General features: G+C 36.1%; 1 protein-coding gene across 1 annotated transcript in view; it reads right to left on the bottom strand.

Annotated features, from left to right (window-relative positions):
- Positions 1 to 21,151, bottom strand: part of NGR-A5 (neuropeptide receptor A5) — a 126,996-nt gene that overhangs the window by 21,918 nt on the left and 83,927 nt on the right. Inside the window, exons 2-4 of the mRNA XM_073092037.1 lie at positions 20,103 to 20,920; positions 2,341 to 2,488; positions 1,272 to 1,413 (exon numbers count right to left, since the gene is read on the bottom strand). Coding sequence (XP_072948138.1) covers positions 1,272 to 1,413; positions 2,341 to 2,488; positions 20,103 to 20,828 — 1,016 coding nt within the window. The 5' untranslated portion in view covers positions 20,829 to 20,920. The remainder of the gene's footprint in view (positions 1 to 1,271; positions 1,414 to 2,340; positions 2,489 to 20,102; positions 20,921 to 21,151) is intronic.

The following is a 21,151-nucleotide window of genomic DNA, read 5'->3' as shown; positions in this document are numbered from 1 at the left end:
CATAACTTCACTAGCAAGTTCATTGGAGTGTCTTTATATGTACGAGTATACGATTGTAGTTTATTTGTCACTTTCTCTCTCACTGTTGTCTCTGTGGCATCAGCAATCATGCGAAGCATTTTCGATTGGAAGCGCTGTATGATGTCCAAGTTTGAGTTGGATGCGGTTCCCCAAAGTTTGGATCCATATGACCATATCGGTTTTAGTATGGATTTGTGGTGGACAAGTTTGTTGCTGAGAGACTTACGTGCCATGAGCCAGTAAATCTTAACAAGTTGGACGTCCAGATATTTTCTTTTGGTCATACGTATCCTAAGTTGAAGTAGGTAATTTTATACAAAATACATGCAATCGCTGTCACTGTCATTAGTAATATCGCTATGAACAATTTGTGTACTCTTTGTAAACAATCACTAATCACCATAGTTACTGTCCATAAACACATTATTAAGTTTAGTTTTTGCAAATAATTTTAAATAATAAAATACATGTGTCATAAAATATGGTATATTTTTTTATTTATATTATGATGATGTATTGTAATATTACTATTAAATAATTAATCATTACCACGTAGCTATTTTGGCTGGTGTAGAAACCAGACGATATTGTATTTGACGCCTAATTGATGTAAATGTGATAGCTAACTATAGACTTATCGTATTTGTAGAACGACATTAGCTAACGAAGAGAATAGAAAACGAATAGAATGCAAAGTTTGTAACATGGCTAGCCCCCCTGGTTCGGCTGTAAACCTCTTTTAGTTAATTTCGCGATTTTTTAAATTATTTTAATTTTATAGTGGTATAGTTATATTTTCGCACCTCATCAAGAGAGGGCTCTTCTGAATCACGCTATCAAAGTTTTCTCAACATTTTCCATGGACTATTAGCATCATCAACATCATCCTCTCATCTTGATTCATCAATATCATTTTGCAAGCTCCTAACAGAGACAGTTGGAGCACTGCCGCTCCCCGGGCATGATTACCTAGGTCAGCGGGAGATCTTCCTTTGCTTAAGACTGGAAGGCGCTGGAGAGAGAAATGTAAAACCGTTACTATGTACCACGGTTTTACATTTCTTCGAAGTTGCACGGGAGATGCAATGCAATTTTGCTTTCAAAAGTTTGTTTCTTTATGTCCACTACAACAACCTTCAAACTACAGCAAATGCTTTAACCCCCCTATCATAAGTTGTCAGTTAAACTGCAGTAGCCGAACAATTACGATTTCATCATAGTCTTCTCGTCGTATCGTATTAAAAACTTACGTGTAAAGAAACAGGGCTTTGATGACGTGCCACTTGAGGTCGCTGTCGTCGGACCACGTTGAGGCGCACTGCATGAAGTACTGCACGTTGAAGCGCAGCTGCATCCGCCTCTGCACTTGGAGGACAACGAACTCTGGCACATCTAGGAAAATTGTATAATAATTATAATCATGAATTTATACAAACAGAAAAAGAAATACGCTTTAAGTACGCTTTCTACACTCACAGCCCCACACTAGGATTCCCTGTGTCGTGGGTGCCAGGGACACACACATAGACAAATATACAAACATCCAGATCCAGAAACAGATGTCTAAATTCATCATTTAGATATCTGTCTGGCCTCGGCTCAAACCCGGGACCCTCTGCGCGTCAGACCGGTACCGCTCCGTCATGCGGGTCGTCAGAAAAATTAATAAACTGAGAAAACACTCAGAATTCCTTAACATTGATTAGATTAGAAACCATTCAGTTTTACATAGAGAAGCATGTCTTTTATTGTAAGTTGTATATGAAATTTAAACAAAAAGTGGATGATTTCTATAACCTTAAACACCTGAAATATCTTATTTTGTTTTTCACGACAATTGAATCACGAGCTCAAATTCCTTCCACCCATGAACTCTTTGAAGTCCCCTCTTCAACATAAGAAACAACAATAATAGAAAGATTTGCCATAGTCATCGCATTTGTTCGCATCGCAGCCGTGTGTATTCATGACAGTAGAAGATAAACAACTTCGCAGGAAGACGTTGCTCATCCTGAATTGATGTCTTAGTTTTTATGAGCATACTTAATAATAAGGCAGATAAGCTATTTGATGGAACAGCCCTCTAAATGTCTCAGCTGCTAAATACATCGTTAAATTAAAAGAAGAGAGAATCACCTTTCTTGAAGAGCCCAGTGTCATAAGCGCTCCGGGAATATTTCGGATAGACATTCATTCCGCATATTGTATGTTCGTGGTAAAAATGATCGTGCGAATCGAACTGTTATTTTGAATGCAAAGAGAAGAATTATTAATTGTAGTGCTTGTCGTAGCTGAAATCATATAGCTAAAGATACTTACTGAATAACAAGGATAGTAGCCAGATGATGAGGATGGCGGTTTTCGCGCGGCTGGTGGTGGACTTGAACTTGAGGGGGAAGCAGATGGCGTACCAGCGGTCCACCGAGATGAAGGTCAGCGTCAGCACTGACACCGTCACTGATACTGACTGGAACAAAGAAAATGTTATTGATGAAAACTTTATTGATGTTGGAGATAAATTTATTTATGTACGAGTATTTAGGAACATTTGAGAATTGGTCTCTGACAAACTGGTTTTGAAACTAAAAAAAATCTTCTAGCCAATGTGATGCGTTCTCATCATTCTCAAGGGTATGTATGTATCTATGATCGGCCTCAAGTAGAACTCCAGTATTATTTGGGGTTAGTTTGTTAGTTACTCTCCCATTGCTGGGCTAGTATTAACAGAAATTGAGGACTTAAGTCAATTAAGCTAACGACGTTTAGTAGACTATACATCTTTTAATACTTTAAGACCTCTTATATTAGATGGGTATGCTTTTATATATGCTTTTTTGTTTTTATCATCATCATCATAGTCAACCCAATCCTGTCCCACTGCTGGGCACGGGTCTTCTCTCAGGATGAGAAGGATTAGGCCATAGGCCACCGCGCTGGTCGAGTGCGAATTGGTAGACTTCACATATCTTACATTTTTTTAAGTTTTCTCAGGTATGCAGATTTCCTCGCGATGTTTCTATTTCTAATTTCTAATACGCACATAACATTGTAAAATCAAAGGTGCGTGCCTGGGATTTGAACCTCGGAACCCTCGCTCAAGAGGCCGAGTTTCTTAACTACTAGGCTATCACTGCTTTTCCTTTTTGTTCTTGCAAGTATTGAACCAATTTGTTACAAACTCTTGAAGCGAAAATGAAATCGTTGTTAAGTACAGACAGTTTTGATTTCCCTGATGAAGTTTTAGTTCCGAAATATATTTTCTGTAGCAGATTGTATCTGTATTTTGCGAGTTTAATTAAAAGCAATGCCTTTCGAAAGCGCAGAGTTTAAAACTGAGCTGGTCATTTTGAAACTAATGAGGAAGAATTCTAGGAATTAATTCCTATTGTATGTCGTTCTTTAATTACTTTTTGTATAATAATATTACATATTCAACACGGACATGTAAGTTATTGGTAACTAGTGTAAAATGCAGTAAAGGCTCTGATAGTTTAGTGGTTAAACTCAGCCTTGAGGTCCAAGGTTCGAGGGTACACACCTATGATTTTTCAAAATATGTGCTTATAAGAAAATAGTTATATGAGTTAAGTGAATATGCTCTTATAGTATATACATATAATGGTGAAGGAAAAGATCCAAAAAAGTAGAAGAGCGTAGAAGTAGAACATGACTATGAAGTCTATCAGATGGTAAGTAACCTCTGCCGCCCATATGCCATTAATGCCCATAAATTATTGATAACCTTCATCAGTCATAGCGTTACTATTCCTGAGGACTAAGTATGAAATAAGTCTGACCCTAACTAGTACTATTATAGCAATTTGTAAACTTTTCTTCTATCTTCGTACTAATATTTAAGGCCTAACTTTTAATTAGTCCTGTGTGGTCTTGTCCGTTTAGCACATCGGCAATTATTTATGTAGTCGGGTCGTTTACCCCTACAGGTGTGTGAAAACCTAAGGTCACATAAGTTTATTCATTTCTAATCTGAATGAATAATTTTGTACTTACAAATTATACTTTTCAAAAATTCTGAACGACAGATATACATAATATCTCAGTGAAATTTGTTGACATGAGATTTTTTTCTATAAAATTTAAGTAGTAAAATTGCAGACCATCTGATGGTTAGTTGTTACTGCCGCTCATAGATACCATCTTAATCAACTACTGATAAGAATAAGAGTCCTTAGGTCGACCACAAATGCGTTGCTACCCTTGACGACTAAGTTGGAACGCCTCCGATAAATATGTCTCTCTTATCCTTCTCTTCAAATACAGAAGTGCTGCTGTTATTAAGTAAAAACGTTTGGCGTGGTTCCCGATTCGAACTACAAGAAGTTTTACCTTCAGTATTTTTTCATATATCTCTCGAGTTTGTAAGTTTCTTCATAATGTTTACCTTCTCTAATATTAAAACATTTATGGCTTTGAAAAAAATGGAAATCGGCAGAAAGTTTTGCAAAGTTTTTCCTATTTAAGGGCTTCCGATTAGTTTTCCAAAAAACATTTTTATGGATAAAGCCGATTCCGATTAGTGTCATGGTTTCGGTGAAATTTAATTTATCCCGAGATTATAACTTATTTTTAGACGAAAAAGAGAAAGTTTATTTTTACATACGGGCCTTAAAATAACGTTAATGTATTTAATAAATGACATAAAGCCAAAATTACAGATATTTTGCAAAGGATAGACCAACTAAAATGGAAATGGACTGGCCATTTGATGCGCTCTAAAGAGGAATAGTGGAGTAAGGAAATCACAGATTGGGACCTTCAACAGGGATTCCAACAGAAGTAGAGGTAAGCAATATTGCAGATGGGACGATGAAATTAGAAAGACAGCGGGACGTACTGGAGGAGAGTCACAAGAGACAGGGCTCAATGGAAAGAATTAGAGGAGGCCTTTTATAAGAGGTTATTTGTTAAATATTTCTATTTTTTTTTGTTTATTTTAAATCGAAAAGTACTAAAACCTTTTGTTATAGTAGTGTATGTATATTCTCAATAATAATGGCTATTTTATTTCATCTCATCTCATCTCATCTCATCTCATCTCATCTCATCTCATCTCATCTCATCTCATCTCATTTCATTTTATTTTAATTTATTTTATTTTATTTTATTCTATTTTATTTTATTTTATTTTATTTTATTTTATTTTATTTTATTTTATTTTATTTTATTTTATTTTATTTTATTTTGAAGTGTGCTGGAGTGAGTGCTGGAGTAGACGGCTCTTGGAGTGGAGACTGCGTCTAGGCAAACGTAGTGTGGGACGCCCTCCTGCAAGGTGGCGCAACGATCTGCGCCGGGCGGCGGGAACTAGCTGGATGAGGAGAGCCGAAGATCGGGCTCAGTGGCGTGCCTTGGGAGAGGCCTATGTCCAGCAGTGGACTAATGTGGGCTGAAGATAGATAGGCTATATATTTAGCAGTCGCGTTAATGTTGTTTTTATTGTATTTCTTAAATTTTTGGAAAACAAGTACATATAACATCATATAATATTAATATCGATATAAAGTCTACATAAATAAGAAAAGTAAATAAAAAGGTTTCCAAACAAATGACCAAGGAATCTACTGAAACGAATAAAATAAATAAAACGAATGAAACGAAACGGAACAAAGAGTTCCCGTTTTAATGATAAAAATTGAATTATGAAAATTTAATATTACCGATTCTGATAAGTTTAGATTTAAAAAAAGAAAAGGTTTTCCGGTGATAATTTTAATGTACCAAACACAGAGTTCTACGACCTGCAAACCTTAATATTATAACCATCTCATTATAATCACAATTGCAATGGTCTAAGATCCCAATATAAGATGACCTTCACCGAGCTGGTTGATGGATAAAAAGTATTTTAAGTCGAATTAAATGCAAATGGGTTGTCTTTAAAATTTCAGTCCAGAATATGATTTTTTAACAATAAAAAAAAATCTGAAACATTTCACTGATCTGATTTATGGACAAATTACATACCAATTGAAAGTATGAAGCCTATAGAATATGCAAATATCAGGTTGACTGTTCTTTTTAAGTTCTTTTTAAGTTCTTCGGTAAGTGGGTATGGACAGTTAGTAAACAAGTTGGCCTACCCAAGGACTGTGACGGGAAAAAATAGTCAACCTAACGTTTGCATATTATATAGGCTTCGTTCTTTCGATTAGTATGTAATTTTTCTATTAACGAAACCAGTGAAATATTTAAGAAAAAAAAACATATTCTGGCTGAATTTTTGTAGTCAACCCATTTGCAATATACTTTTTGACATATTTAATTTGATATAAAAAAAAAAGTTTCATCCATTAAGCAAAGTAAAGGTTGTCTTATATCGGGATGTTCTACTACAATAATTATAATACATCAAACTCAAGTTTGAATTATGTTGTGTAATACCCAAACCACTTGATGTTACGAGTATAAAGCAACTGCCGCCCACAAACTGACTTCAGTACGAACATAGATCTATATTTAGCTCCTATCGTATTACAGTTATGAAACTGATGCGCTGCAATTAAGATATTGTTTCCGATTGTTACATGTTCTGCCAATCAAAATGATTGATGACTGCCTAACAATCAAGAGAATTACTGGCTTGGCTTATGAGCGGTTAGACGCAGTTACAGCTTGTTAATGCAAACATTTGCAAGACGAATCGTCGGCGTCTTTTTTATTATGTAGGAGCAGACGAGCATGCAGTCCAACGGATGCTAGCTACTGTTGCCCATGAACATATGTAATCAACCCTAGATAGGATTAGATATTTTTACCTGAAGTCGGCCACAGATGTGCCGCTACTCCCAAGGACTAAGGTGGATCGCCTCGGAAAAGTATGTCTCTCTTACCACGTCCTTTAAACCAGAACACTGTAGCGTATATTTCCTTATAAGATTCTATTTGGTTTACTACCATTAGAAGGCAAACTAGAGTCAGGTGGTCAGTCAGGTTCTACTAAGTCCATTCATCAAGGCATTAGAATCATGAATACTTTAAACTACCAGTGTTTCAATTTGATCTAAATTAAAACAAAATTGAAGCATTTACACAGAAAAGAAATTAATTCAACTATAAATAAAAGTGTTCTAAATATAATATCAATGCTTATTTATTAATATAAATCGACCGCTCTCACATATATACATTGCTACACCTTCTGGGTTTATGTGTTCCTAAAATTGTAATTAATTATAGAACAAATGTATAACTAAAACCATGATTACAATAAAGTATTGGGTATCGAGTAAAAGCTCGTATCTTTGACGTCACATAGTCTAATCCTATTTGGAGTTAATTACCATACTTACAATCTATAATGCCGTTTTGTTAAATAAAAATATTTAAATCTTTAAATCAAAATTGTGGTATCAGCTTACTACATCTACACTAATATTATAAAGAGGAAAACTTTGTTTGTTTGTTTGGTTGTAATGAATAGGCTCAAAAAATACTGGATTTTAAAAAATATTTCACCATTCGAAAGCTACATTATCCATGAGTAACATAGGCTATTTTATATGAATTATATTTGATGAATAGATTTTGAGGCGGTACACTTACTTATTTTACTTTACTCTGTCTGAACCTAAATCACTGAAAAATCATTAAAATCTTTCATTACAAAACTACTTCTCCCAAAAGTGAGATTTATACTCCGGCAAAGAATCCCGAGTAACACCTTAGCATGCCCGCGGCACACATTGCGAAAATCGTTAAGATTAGGAGGAAATGGGAAAACCTTTTATATAAAGGAAGCATTGAAATGAATGTTACAGGAAGTTTTATTAAGATTAAGATTAAAATAGGCAATTGGAAGTTACCTTCAAAGAGTGAAGTCAATAAAAATGTACGTGTTGCATATTTTGACGTAATTTACGGCATCATAAATATAGGGAATAGAAAGGAGTTTTGCATTCAGTGAAATATAGTTTTCTAATGGTAGAAGATCCCGATATAAGACGATCTTCACCGAGATGCTTAATGAATGAAACGTTTTTTTATATCAAATTAAATATGTCAAAAAGTATATTGCAAATAGGCAAAGCAAGATGAAAAAGTATTGAAACATGATGAGATAAACTTTTTTAAGCATTATAATGATTTACTTGCTGACCCGTGTGTTGCCATATAAATAAAAAAATGTTAAAGGTGAAAAAACCCTTATCACTTAGGGGTATGAAATATAGATAGTAGCCGATTCTCAGACCTACTGAATATGCATAAAAAATTGGTGAAAATCGGTAAAGCCGTTACGGAGGAGTACGGTAACTAACATTGTGACACTAGAATTTTATATATAGGATTTATATTAGATATTTTAAGCGAAATTTACGAGATTACAGGCCCGATAAAACATATTGCGGTATACGTTTTATGTTTTGGTGTAATTTGCCTAGTGTGGGCCGACATCCATAATTTTCCAGTTTTTATCTGTCTGTTTGTGACGCGGCCGTAAAATGGATTTATGGTCCGTAAAGTTTTAGTTCAACAGGAAGATTCTTTTGTTGATATGAATGTATGTGAGTGTGTTGCATTTTAATTGTATGTTTGTGAAAAAAATGTATGTAACGATGCGAAAAAATGTATGAGATTTAATGATTTCGAAAGTCATTTTTTGACGAGGAGTCCCAAATTAGTCTTCAGTGATAGCGACAAACTTAGTGTCTACATTTGTTAGGACTTTTTATTGGGCTTTATTACTCCTTATAGACAGTAGCCAGCAGAATGACTACATACTATTTTTTTTCTTTGATTTACCATTCTGTACTATATTAATTATGCTACGTTTCATACTGCTTCTCTGACTTCATACACACCTCACAATTTCCTCACTTTACTTTTTACTTTTCTATGTATAGGTTGTCTGGTAGAGATCGCTGCTTAGTGATAAGGTCGCCTATTGCATACGAATAACCTTTTTCTTTTGTTATTTTTTTCAAAAAGGGGAAAAGGAGAAAAAGGAAACCTTCAAAAGGTACCCGACAACGTGGGAGCGATTTCGGTTTATGTGGAATTTTTACCGCACTAAAATCCCACCGGTGGCCGTCCTCAGCGCTTGTTGGAGAACTCTGGGATCCCCGACAGAACACAACCGGAGTCCTCCAAGCGCGATGCCCCGATCGGGCTCTGCCCTGGGGGAGCATTCGCTCCTCCCACAAAATCTGGTGATTACAACGGTATGCGACCACATATATCGCTGTCCTTCCCGGGTAGCTTACTGGACCGTTCGAGTTCCCGCTCTTGCCGCCCTCAACCCCTGAAACCCCTTTTTAGTCGCCTCTTACGACAGGCAGAGGCCGTAGCCCTATTCGAGTCCCGGAACTACAGGGACGGCATACGACAAATCTATACAATTGTGTATTATTGTTATGGTCTATTGTAGTGTGCAATAAAGAATATTCTATCTATCTATCTATCTACTCGTTTACAACATCTTATTCATTTTAAAAAATAATCAGTTTGTACGGAAAAATAATCAAACTTTAGAAAGAGTTTAATCTATTTTTAAAACACTTTTACGCGAAAATAAAGCTCTACATTGTTACGTAATTATCCCGGACTTAATTCTCAACACTCAATTGAATTTGGCTTTAATTAAACTATTTTTATTACCAGCACCACCTACAGTATCTTAAAGTATCTATCGAGCTAGAACCAACCATACACTTAAATCATTTAAATCAATTAAACGATTCCGGGGATTGTGACCCTGGATTTTTATATCAAACAAACAAGCACATTATTTATAGATATAAAAAAACGTATACATGGTGACTTATTGAAGTGGCCCTTTAGTGCCAAATCTGAAAGTATACAAAATAGCGAAAAATGCTGAAAAAAGTTACGAGGCCGATTTTCATAAAAAGTAAAACTGCATCATTATATGCATATTATAAAAATGAATTTCCCTAGCCAGGAGTTCATTTAAAAAAAAACGTAGCCTGTATTATTCCGCCATCGGATAGTGTCGCTTATAAGGGACAAATTCTGGAATACCTGCCTAGGAAATGGAAATATATTTTTAATGCTGCAGTTTTAATTTTTATTAAAAACGGCTTTGTTAAAAGGAGTTACTTTCAGAATTTTTCGTTATTTCGTATAGTTTCGGATTTGGCCACGAAGGCCCACTTGAAAAATTCACCCTGTATATGAAAAATTACGTCCTCGGCGGCTGTTTAAAATAACATAAAGAACAGTAACATATGACAACACATAATAATGTATATTTTATGCGCGACTCTCCACATCAAAGAGAAAAAACTGATTTAACTTTGGATTAGTTGTAAAAGTTTAATTTTGTTGTTTGACTTCTAAACGACCTTATGAATTAGTGCCCTAGATCTGCTAATTAATGTCGAGCTTGTTCTATTATAATAGAGTTTATTATAAGATAGAAGATTTTTTTATAATATAGGAGCAGCAAACGATGCAGTCCACAGTCCATTGATCTATAATAACGATTTAGTACGATCTGTTATAATGACAGACAGACAGACCAAAAAAATAAATATTTAATGTTTTTGGTCGAGAATTAATAACAACAAATATGTTGTTATTAATTCTTGTTATAATTGTTTATTAATAACAATTATTCCTATGATGTGAAATGAAAGAATTTTCTGTTTTTTTTTTTTTTATACTTTATTTCTATTAATTTGCTTATATACAATAAGCAATCATATATTTATAAAGAAACCGACTCTTAAGCACTTTAAACATACCGTAAAATTTAAAAATGACTGTGACATAATTTCTCTAAAGCAAATAACCTATAGAAATTTGAAATTTGAATGAACGTTCAAAACGCTTTGGAAAACTACAAGCGTATAATGGATACGAAATCCCACAAAATTGGCTCTTTTACTGAATAGGGTTGTTTCATTCATCTTTATTCTTTTTAACCAGATATTTTAAATAAAATGAGACTTAAAACTATTAATTATGACTAAAACAAGAAACCTTGAAAGTGTAGCGCATGTTTCACAATTTAGACGAATTCAACGACACATAATATGTTAAAATCCGTCAAGCCGTTAGGGCTGTAGGGCGTGCCAAAAAATGAAATATACTTTATACATATGTACGCTCGAAAAACATTACCCTCCGCAAATGGGTAAAAATATGTCTTGTTGGAAATATAATTTTCTAGCTTTGTTGTGCCTCAGTGTAATCCCTTGGGATCTTCAGGGTCTAAAGTCTTTGGGCTCTTTCGGAGTATATCAAAACACTTTTTATTGCTATTATTTTTTATTTCTAGCATAGTATAGTTCGATGTAAGTGTCGGTACTGACTAACTTAGGTTCATATGAGGCAATCTTAGTCCTCAGGAGTGGCCACGCATCTGGTCGGATTCTGGTACATTTATCATTTACCTATACAGGGTGTCCCGTAAGTACCACGACAAACTTAGGGAGAACATAGGTGAGGGTCTGACCTCTCTGGGAAAAAAAATTACCTTAGTAAAAGTGTCACCGTTTTTGCACTATCAATTGTTTTAGATTTTTTGAGAAATTCAGCCCTCTTCATCTTCTTTCGTTAACTGCGTGTACAAATTTGGTGATGCAGTGTTTATTTTTTCTGTTAAATACTATCAGATAGTTGGTCTATTACATTGAAATGTAAATTGGTTAAGAGATATACATTATGTACATTGCAAGCTTATTTGATCTTATAGAAATGCAATTTTGTATAAAAACTTACAAGGCAAACGGATTTTAACTTTTCGGATATAAATATATTAGTCTTATTTTTTTATTTATCCCCAGCGTAAAAAGAGGCGTGTTATAAGTTTAACGTGTAACAGCCCTGAAAATAAATTTAAATTTTTGAACAAAAACATCAATAATAATTTTTATATTACATCGAAGCTTAATCGTAATCCTAAGCAAAAATAGGTTTTTGACAACCCTAGTAAACGTAATCTAATATTCAAGGAGTTGTCGACAATATAAAAGTAATATCAATGTATTGTGGCCGACTATCCTAGCGTTCGGAGGAAATAGAAAATCTGGATACTTATTCAATGTCTGGATTTCTAGTCTAGTAAGTTTTCATAATACTCTTCGTATTGTACATATGAATAAAATAGAATAATATCTGTCCATCCATTGACAATAATGCTAGTAGCTGAGCCCTCGCGTTGGGGATTCAAAGGTTGTAATCTCCGACAAATCAAAATGTACGATGTTATACGCGTATTTGTCAGCAGTTATAACTTTTTGAAGTTTGGGGTAGCAACTGAGCTTGCAGTAAATGTGATGGTAAATGGAATTACCACTTGCTCCCATAGACACTTGTGACCAACTCCATATAGAAAAGAGCTTCATATCGACGGGTCCTACGTATACTGGTACAAGTAGCAAAATGTCAAAAACGTTTTTATTGCATCATTCGTACTTAAATAACCCATTCTTTAATAGCAAAACCCTTTCCACTTCCGTGTAAGTGGAAAGGGTTTTGCGTTATTTTTTCTTCTATGTTAAAAAAAATACTATATTTAATAATATTTTTGTTTCTAATTTTTAGGCCATAATCCCGTTAACACGGTGAAGCATAAAATATTTCATGTAATGATTTATTATTTTAAAGTCATAATTTTAAATAAATCATGCAACAGTGTAAACTGGTGTAAGTGCTACTTATACCAGTATACGCGTTGTGGCGCTTTAAGAAAAACAAGCTACACAAATGCAAGTACAGCTATTTTCCAAAGTTTCAGTATTAAGTAAAAATTAAAAATGCAGTTTTTTTTTCAAAAGGATTCAGTTATACCATTTTAAAATTTTAACTATTTACTTTGAATAATGTTAAAATTACACGCATTAGAACATTCAAATCGCTCTACTGTAAAGTTGTAAAAACGCACTTGCACCAGTTTACGTAGGACCCGTCGATATATAGGTCGCCCGGCATCCACATCCTTCCACTGAAAGGTGTAGCTACTTCATGCTACATATAGATGTGGCGGATACTACTACCTTTCAAATTTTCACCCGACTGCGTAGTGAAATATGTTTCGAGAGTAATATATGTCTGTATACATTTACATAAGTATATCACGTTCTTCGACACGTTGATTTTACGAACGAGATATCGTTAGATTTGTCTAAATTGTGGGAGTAACATAAGTAATATGATATTTTAATATACCGGGTATACATATAACGGGTACTCACGATACGTGGTTTTTAATTTATTTTTGTCGATGTTTCAACCCATAACCGCGTATCTTAAGTAACCCGTAAAATTAAAAAAAATAATTCCGTGATAACAGTGTTAAATATAATTCGTTTTTTTTAACATTGTTTGTTTGTTTTGTAGTTATGTTTATTGTACTTTGTTTTAAATTAAATTTATATGTTTAAGTCTGTAGCAACTAGTAAGCAAAATCTGTAAATGTTTCGCACGCCTATAATTGGCATGTTTTTTTTTTTTTTTTTTTTTATATGTAACCTAACGATAAGGCAGACGGGCTACCTGATGGAAAGCAGTCACCGTCGCCTATGGACATTTGCAACACCAGAGGAGTCGCCAATGCATCGCCGGCTTTGAAGGAGAGCTCTTTTTACACCCCTCTTGAAGAGCCCCATGTCATAGTCCTGAGGGAATACCTCAGGAGGAAGTTCATTCCACATTTTGCACGTACGCGGCAAAAATGAACGATTAAACCGAACCGTGGAGGACCACCACGGGTCCAGTTGATGTGGATGGAACTTCATCCTTCGGCGAGTGGTGCGATGAAGGAAAGGCGACGTAGGCACCAGATCAAACAGTTCCTCAGAACACTCACCATTGTAAAGTCGGTAGAACACGCAGAGGGAACCTATGTCCCTCCGCAGGCTTAAGGGTTCTAACCGATCAGAGATCGCTGGGTCATCGACGATTCGCACCGCGCGTTTCTGTACGGAGTCAAGTGGGTTAAGCTGGTATTGTGGTGCCCCTGCCCAGAGATGCGAGCAGTACTCCATGTGGGGCCTCACTTGCGCTTTATAAAGCAGAAGGAGTTGCCCCCCAGTGAAGTACTCCTTGGCTCTGTTCAGGACGCCCAGTTTCTTTGAAGCCAACTTGGCTTTAACTTCCAAATGACTCCGATACTGCACGTCATACGAGATGTCAACTCCCAGGATCCCTACACTTTTACCAATGGTGTACTTTGGAACTCAGGCGCTATGACGAATGGGGTTTTTTTAGCGGTAAACGCGCAGACTTGTGTCTTCGTGGGGTTGAACTCAACAAGGTTAAGACGACCCCATTCCGAGACCCGCTCCAAAGAGTTCTCGATTTCAGACACAAGTCGGATTCTGCTTTCTTCCACGAATGTCCGAGAGGTGTTCGCACGGCCTGTGTACACAGCATCTCCCGTGCTATCATCTGCATAGCAATGAATGCCACCGGTTTGTAGCAGCATATCATTGATATGCAGAATAAAAAGCGTGGGAGATAATACAGACCCTTGGGGCACGCCAGCGTTGATGAGCTTCGTGTCTGAGCAGCACCCGTCAACTACGACCTTAATATGCCGCTCAGACAGAAAGCTGGCTGTCCCTGTGCACAACCTCTCGGGAAGTCCGTAAGATGGTAGCTTCGCGAGAAGGGCCCTATGCCAGACCCGGTCAAAGGCCTTAGCGATGTCTAGGCATCACACATAGGTACACATGTCTAATAACATTTGTGTATTATTTAGAAAGAATTGTGTGTACTGCTGTTGTCGTGCAAATGTCGTGCATTTTTTTACGAGGGAGAAACCTTCAAAAGCTACCTTAAGCCGTGGGAGCGACACGGGTTTATGTAGGATTACATATTCCTACCTGATGTCGGCCACAGATACGCCGTTACTTCTGAGGACTAAGCTAAGTATGTCTACCTTACCACATCCTTCAAAGCAGAATACAGAAATGAAATTAACATTGCTGTTATTTGGCAAAAGGCGTATACATGGTGGCGGTGGTGCGGTATTAGTGCGGTAAGAGTCCCACATAACCCCGTGTCGCTCCCATGGCACCGGGTACCTTTTGAAGGTTTCCCCCTCGTTAAAAAAAAGGTGGATTTAATGCTTATTTGTTACTACAATATTATATTAAAAATTACCCAACAGTCGTGTAAAAACTATTTAACTGGAATGTTAACTCTAAACAACTAAAAACAAAAACCCGAGACCTAAAAATTATCATCACGAGTGAATCTTAAAAATCTCAGTATGTACGTTCACGCGAGTAAACTAGACGATTTCAAGACATAAAACAAACTTATATAAAGTTTCTTTATGAACTTCGTGAAGCTCTGGGCATTATTAAACATTTCCACTACCGTCTCAGACTACAAAAGGTAGACAATGCCTCTCGGGACATCGTATATTTCGCGGATTTAAAATTTTGTGTGATGTTAAATTATTTTTTTTCGTTTGATGCATAAAGCACATACATCCTTACTTTAATATTATAAATCCGAAAGTAACTATGTCTCTCTGTCCGTCTGGTTGTCTCTTCTTCACGCCTAAACCACTGAACCGATGAAATTTTGTACAAAGATAGTCTGAGACCCGAGAAACGACATAGGATAGTTTTTATCCCGGAAATCACACGGGAACAAGGGATGGCGATCTAAGATCGATTAATCGGAAAATCGATCTTTTGGACCAAAAAAATCGATTATTTTCATATCATAATCGATTATATGTCATATTATTTTCTTTTAAACGCGGGCGAAGCCGCGGGCAAAAACTAGTAATGAATAATATGACCCTTTTACTTCTCTGTAAGCAACAATATTTGATACAGCAATAACAGAGGCCGTAAGGGACATTTCGTTGTAGGAAACAATATCCGTCGCTACAATGATTGAAGCAGTTTAAGTTTTCATCAAAATAGATCTTTATCATAAGCTTAGAACCTTTTTCTTAACTATTAACTATAGTTTTTTATATAGTTAATTTCAAAACTATAAGCAATACTTTACAAGCAAACAGTTTTGCCATGCAAACTAAGCAAATTTTACCATATACCAATTTTACCAACTATACAAATCGGCATAATTAAATAGTCTTAAGATGTTAACCGCTGTTCAGAGGCTCAGTCTATTTTTTGATCTGAGGCTGACTAACTAGATATTGCGAGTAAGATATTCATAAATAATGTTGTTAAGATAAATATGTGAGTTGCCTCCAGCGATAATACTGCCTTTGTAATAGTAATTCATATTCATAAGTTATCTGCCTAGTTTTTCCCTTGGGTCCACTTGTATAATTGTGTTTTCACTACATAGTTAATATAGGCGTTATGTATACATACTTTTAAAATTAAACCGTTCTATGTTCCCTTATAGAGCGTATATATTATAGGTAGAACTCCTAGTTGTTCGACTTTGAAGGCACCACTGTCACACTTCATCATCATCATCAACAACCCATTACTGTCCCACTGCTGGGCGCGGGTCTCCTCTCATAATGAGAAGGATTACTGTCACAATTATTTCTGTCTTATATTACAAATGTTAAGCGCTACTATGTTCTGGTTTGAAGATAGATAGGAACAATGCATCTTTGTTGTATTGTAGTTTAATATTTTGTGAACATTATATATGTAGCAAACGATCACGGAGTTTACCTGATGGTAAGTGGCTACTGCTGGCTATGGACACTTATACTCAACTTTAGAGAAGATTAGAGCCCTACTTTAGGTCGGCAACAGATGCGTTGCTACCGCTAAGTATTGAGGTGAACCGCCTCGGGTGTTTCCATACCCATACCCTTCAAACCAGAACACGCAGCGCTTAACACTGCTGTTATGAGGCAGAAATAGGTGTGGCGGTGGTGCTGCCGGAGTCGAACCATAAAGGGTTCTATAACCTTCAAAAATTTTGTTTCAAAGTTTAACAGAATTCCGTACTTATTTATATAAAAATATTCTAACTTAGGTACTTATTTACATACTTGAAACGTAGGTATCTTTATTTGCTCTAGTATTAACTTGCTAAACGTAATAAATATCTTTTAGTAGACATCATATTTCAAACTAGCAACTTTCCTCTCTATAAATTCTTAAAGTATTTCAATACTCTGGACGCCATTTTATTGATAAAATATGAACGAAGTTTGTATTCAATGTAGTTAATGTCATAAAACGTATTGGATGTCAGCTAGAAGGTACGTCAGTCGCGGACACGATATAAATACGCTGTCCTTTAACGTTATATCGCATGAATCTACGTATGTACACTATGCACTGCTGGGCCGCTTTTGTCACTTACATTCCGCGTGTTCCGTCGCTTCTGTATGGTTTACAACTTCATTTCCTGTTTAGAGGAATACGTATGGTTAGAAAAATATTTTTGTACAATACAATACAGTAATTGCGAAGTAATGTGCGTATTAGAAATCAATGGCATAAATCATAAGTTCCCAAACTATTTTGACGTGTAGTATATAATGATTATATACGAATAAAAGATTGTATCAGGAGATCTGTCAATGAAAACTTTTATAGGTAAAAGAATTAAACATCATTGTAAAGAGGTTAAACCTAATTAATTCCTGTTAGAAATGTCGGATAATGGAAAAAGTGTAAAGAATACCTACACATGTTACGTAAAAGAACAAAAGGAACGGCTAATTGAAAGTGTCCATGCGCGCCTTTTTGTACGGGACAGTCCTGATGTCCTATAAGTGAAATATTAGTTAGATTAAATATATATCTAAGCCTCTATTCATAGGTACATTAAGTGAAGATGGTAAAACCCCGTTGGTTCGACTCCGGCGATACCACCTCCACACCAATTTTTGCGTAATAACAGCAGTATTAAACGCTGCTGTGTTCAGGTTTGAAGGATGTGGGTACGGGAGACATAATTTTCTGAGACATTGCGGCTTAGTTCTCAGTCAGTAAACAGTCAGTCAGGTAACAGCGCGTCTGTAGCCGACCTCGGGTAGGTTCAAACGCCTTCTCAATGGTCGTCTGCTACTCCTATAATATAAAAAAACGTATTAAAAAAAAGCAACGTGGCTACACCCATGGCTTTTCCCGTCAAGAGAGACCCGTGCCCAGCTGTGGGACATTAAAAAGCAACCCTTTGTGTTCATAGTAATAATTAAAACCTTTACATTATTCCTGGTAAAAATCTAAAAAAGATGGAGCCAAGAGCTTATTTAAATAAAAATCTCGGGAATTTTCTGTTCATTATAAAAACGGCTGCCTACATAAAAATATCGTAAATTTTTGTACACTTTTATTATTTTATTAAATTTCTTTTCACTTATTTTACGAGATTATTGCATAAGGCTACTGATAGGGTATTTCTTGCATGGGCATAATATAAAAAAAATATTATGAACATATACCACCGCCACATCTGTTTCTACCGTCACATCTAATAACAGAGGTATTGAGCGCTGCTATGATCGGGTTTAAATGGCATGTAAGTCAGGCGTACTTATCCACGGGGTTCCAACTTATTTCTCAGGGTTAGCAACGTAGTTGATCTTAATTTTTTTTATTTTTTTTTATATAGTTTAACCTAACGATTAGGCAGACGTGCTACCTGATGGAAAGTAGTCAACGCCGACTATGGACATTTGCAACACCAGAGGAGTCGCCAATGCATCGCCGGCTTTGTATGAGAGCTCTTTTTGCACCTTTTTTGAAGAGCCCCATGTCATAGCGCTCCGGGAATACCTTAGGAGGAAGTTCATTCCACATCTTACACGTCCGCGGCAAGAACGTCCGTGCAAACCGAACCGTGGAGGACCACCACGAGTCCAGTTGGTGTGGATGGAACTTCATCCTTCGGCGAGTGGTGCGATGGAGGAATGGTGACGTAGGCACCAGGTCAAATAGTTCCTCGGAACACCCACCATTGTAAAGCCGGTAGAACACGCAGAGGGAACCTATGTCCCTCCGCAAACTCAAAGGTTCTAACCGATCGGAGATCACCGGGTCGTTGACGATTCGGACCGCGCGTTTCTGCACGGTTAGGACTCTTATCTGATCTGGGATTGCTTACAGACGTCCATGGACGCTTACCTCTACCTATATTCTAAAAAAATCAGTCTATTTGAAGGCAAATTGGTTGTTTTAGGCAATCTGTGCATGAAGGATATGAAACCTAATTCGCTTCAGATTATTGACGCCTCTGAGGCCTAAATTCCAACGCTTATCTTTAACTCAGCATATAGTAATAACACTAAAATATAAAAACTCCTCACGCTAATGATCGTAGTTACAAAACAAAATGCTAAGTGTCCCTTAGTCCCTTCACAAAAAAGGGTTATTAGTAACAGGCCTTCTATGTCTGTGGCATTCTAACTACAAAAGGGATGGACGGTTTAAAGATTTATTTTAAAGCAAACAAAATTGGGATGTGAATAAAAAATAAAATAATTTCTGATTTCATACGCTCAGATTTCTCTGTGTGAGTATTGTCATCATATGATCGACCGATGATAATAATATGGTGATGATGAAGATGATTGTGAGTCATTATAAATGATTGATGATTAAGTAATTTGACATAGGTATATACTTACATGATGGGCCAAAATCAACTTGTGAGTCATTATAAATGATTGATGATTTTGAATTTGATATAGATATGTACGAGTACTTACATGATGGGTCACAATCAAAAACCAGATATCATAATTAAACAATTGTTAGGAATGACGGTAAAAGATAGATTTAGATTTAGATAAATTTTGTTGTAGAATGCGAGTATTCACTAAAAATGGGCGAATAAAAAGGCACTGTAGATCGCTTACTGGGTCGTTTTCAGATCGTAGTAAAGAACGTTACTCTGCCACTTTAGTTGTAAAATTACTTGTTTATATTTAATTGTCATTCTTTTTATTTATTTAGAAAAATAACTTAAAGGTGTTCGTATAAAAGTTGGTTTTTAAATAATTTCCTGACGAGGAGTACAACTTACTTTATACAATAATATTAACTTTGTTTCATATTTTTCTAGGATCTCCTATAATAACATCTACCTACCAAAATTTACCTTTCTGTTGGAATTACATAGTATTTTTTATAAGAAGGTGGGTTCAGTCTTTTATTAAAACTTTAAAAACAAATAAAGTACGTACTCACCTGGAAATACAAGACGATTCTGCACATCGCCGTCCCGAAGAACCACGTTTCAGTCACATCCCAGAGCACGGTCGGTGGCAAGCATATCAGGATCACCATGAAGTCAGCCACCGCCAGATTCACTATGAAATAGTTCGTCACTGTCCTCATTGAGTGGTTTCTGTACACCGCAATACATACTAGGGCATTCCCTATCAACCCAATCACGAATACGATAGCATGTGTCGCTATCAACACCCATTCGTAAGGTTGAGGATAGATGTAATCGTTCAACATTTCTAGGTACTCCTCTTTCGTCATGTTGCAAAATTCTGGGTCTCCTACACACGGTTCATCGGTGTAGTTAAAGTCATAGAACTCTGTGGTTAAATCTTGTAGATCTAGTTTCAGTTCCGTGCGATTGGCGACCATTTTGTCTTTATCGTACAGTTTGGTTAATCTCTCGTCTGTTGTGTTCAATGAGAGCTCATCTTCAATTTCAATTATCTTATCGCTTGTTTTATTTATATCTCGCTTATTCACGTTATGTTGAGATAAACGATCAATCTTTTTGATTTTGTCTCTGGTATCGTAACTCGTGTCATCAAATGGATTGATCAGCTCATCCAAATTTGCTGAGATTGTGTCATTTAAATACACATCTTTGAAATCATTCTCATGTGCACATAGACAGAGGTTGCAAACTAAAATGGCGATTAGCGTGGTCAAATGCTTCGTGAGCGCCATCTTGAGTTACGTGAACATCTTGTCGTGAACTGTTTTTGATGTAGCCTGGATTGCGTTCATTTTAAACTCATTACGTCGCTCCAACACGGCATCTGCGAAAGAGATTTGTTTTTTTGAAACTTTGTCTATTGTAATAAGTTGGAAAGTTTTAAAATGGGCGCTTCAAAACATCCGCTACATTTGTCAGCCTTAAAACTTTTATTTATTAGGAGGGTACGACACGACACGGCACCGAAGGACGACGCCAGCAACCATTTTGTCATATTTGATTGACAGCGACACGACATGGCAGAGTTTTAAGTCTTAATTATTAAGTGAAGGAT

The sequence above is a fragment of the Epargyreus clarus genome, unplaced genomic scaffold (genome assembly GCF_041222505.1).
Source record: "Epargyreus clarus isolate Ecla_fem2 unplaced genomic scaffold, WU_Ecla_fem_2.2 ptg000035l, whole genome shotgun sequence".
Taxonomy (NCBI): domain Eukaryota; kingdom Metazoa; phylum Arthropoda; class Insecta; order Lepidoptera; family Hesperiidae; genus Epargyreus; species Epargyreus clarus.
This window is presented reverse-complemented; position numbering and strand designations above follow the sequence as displayed.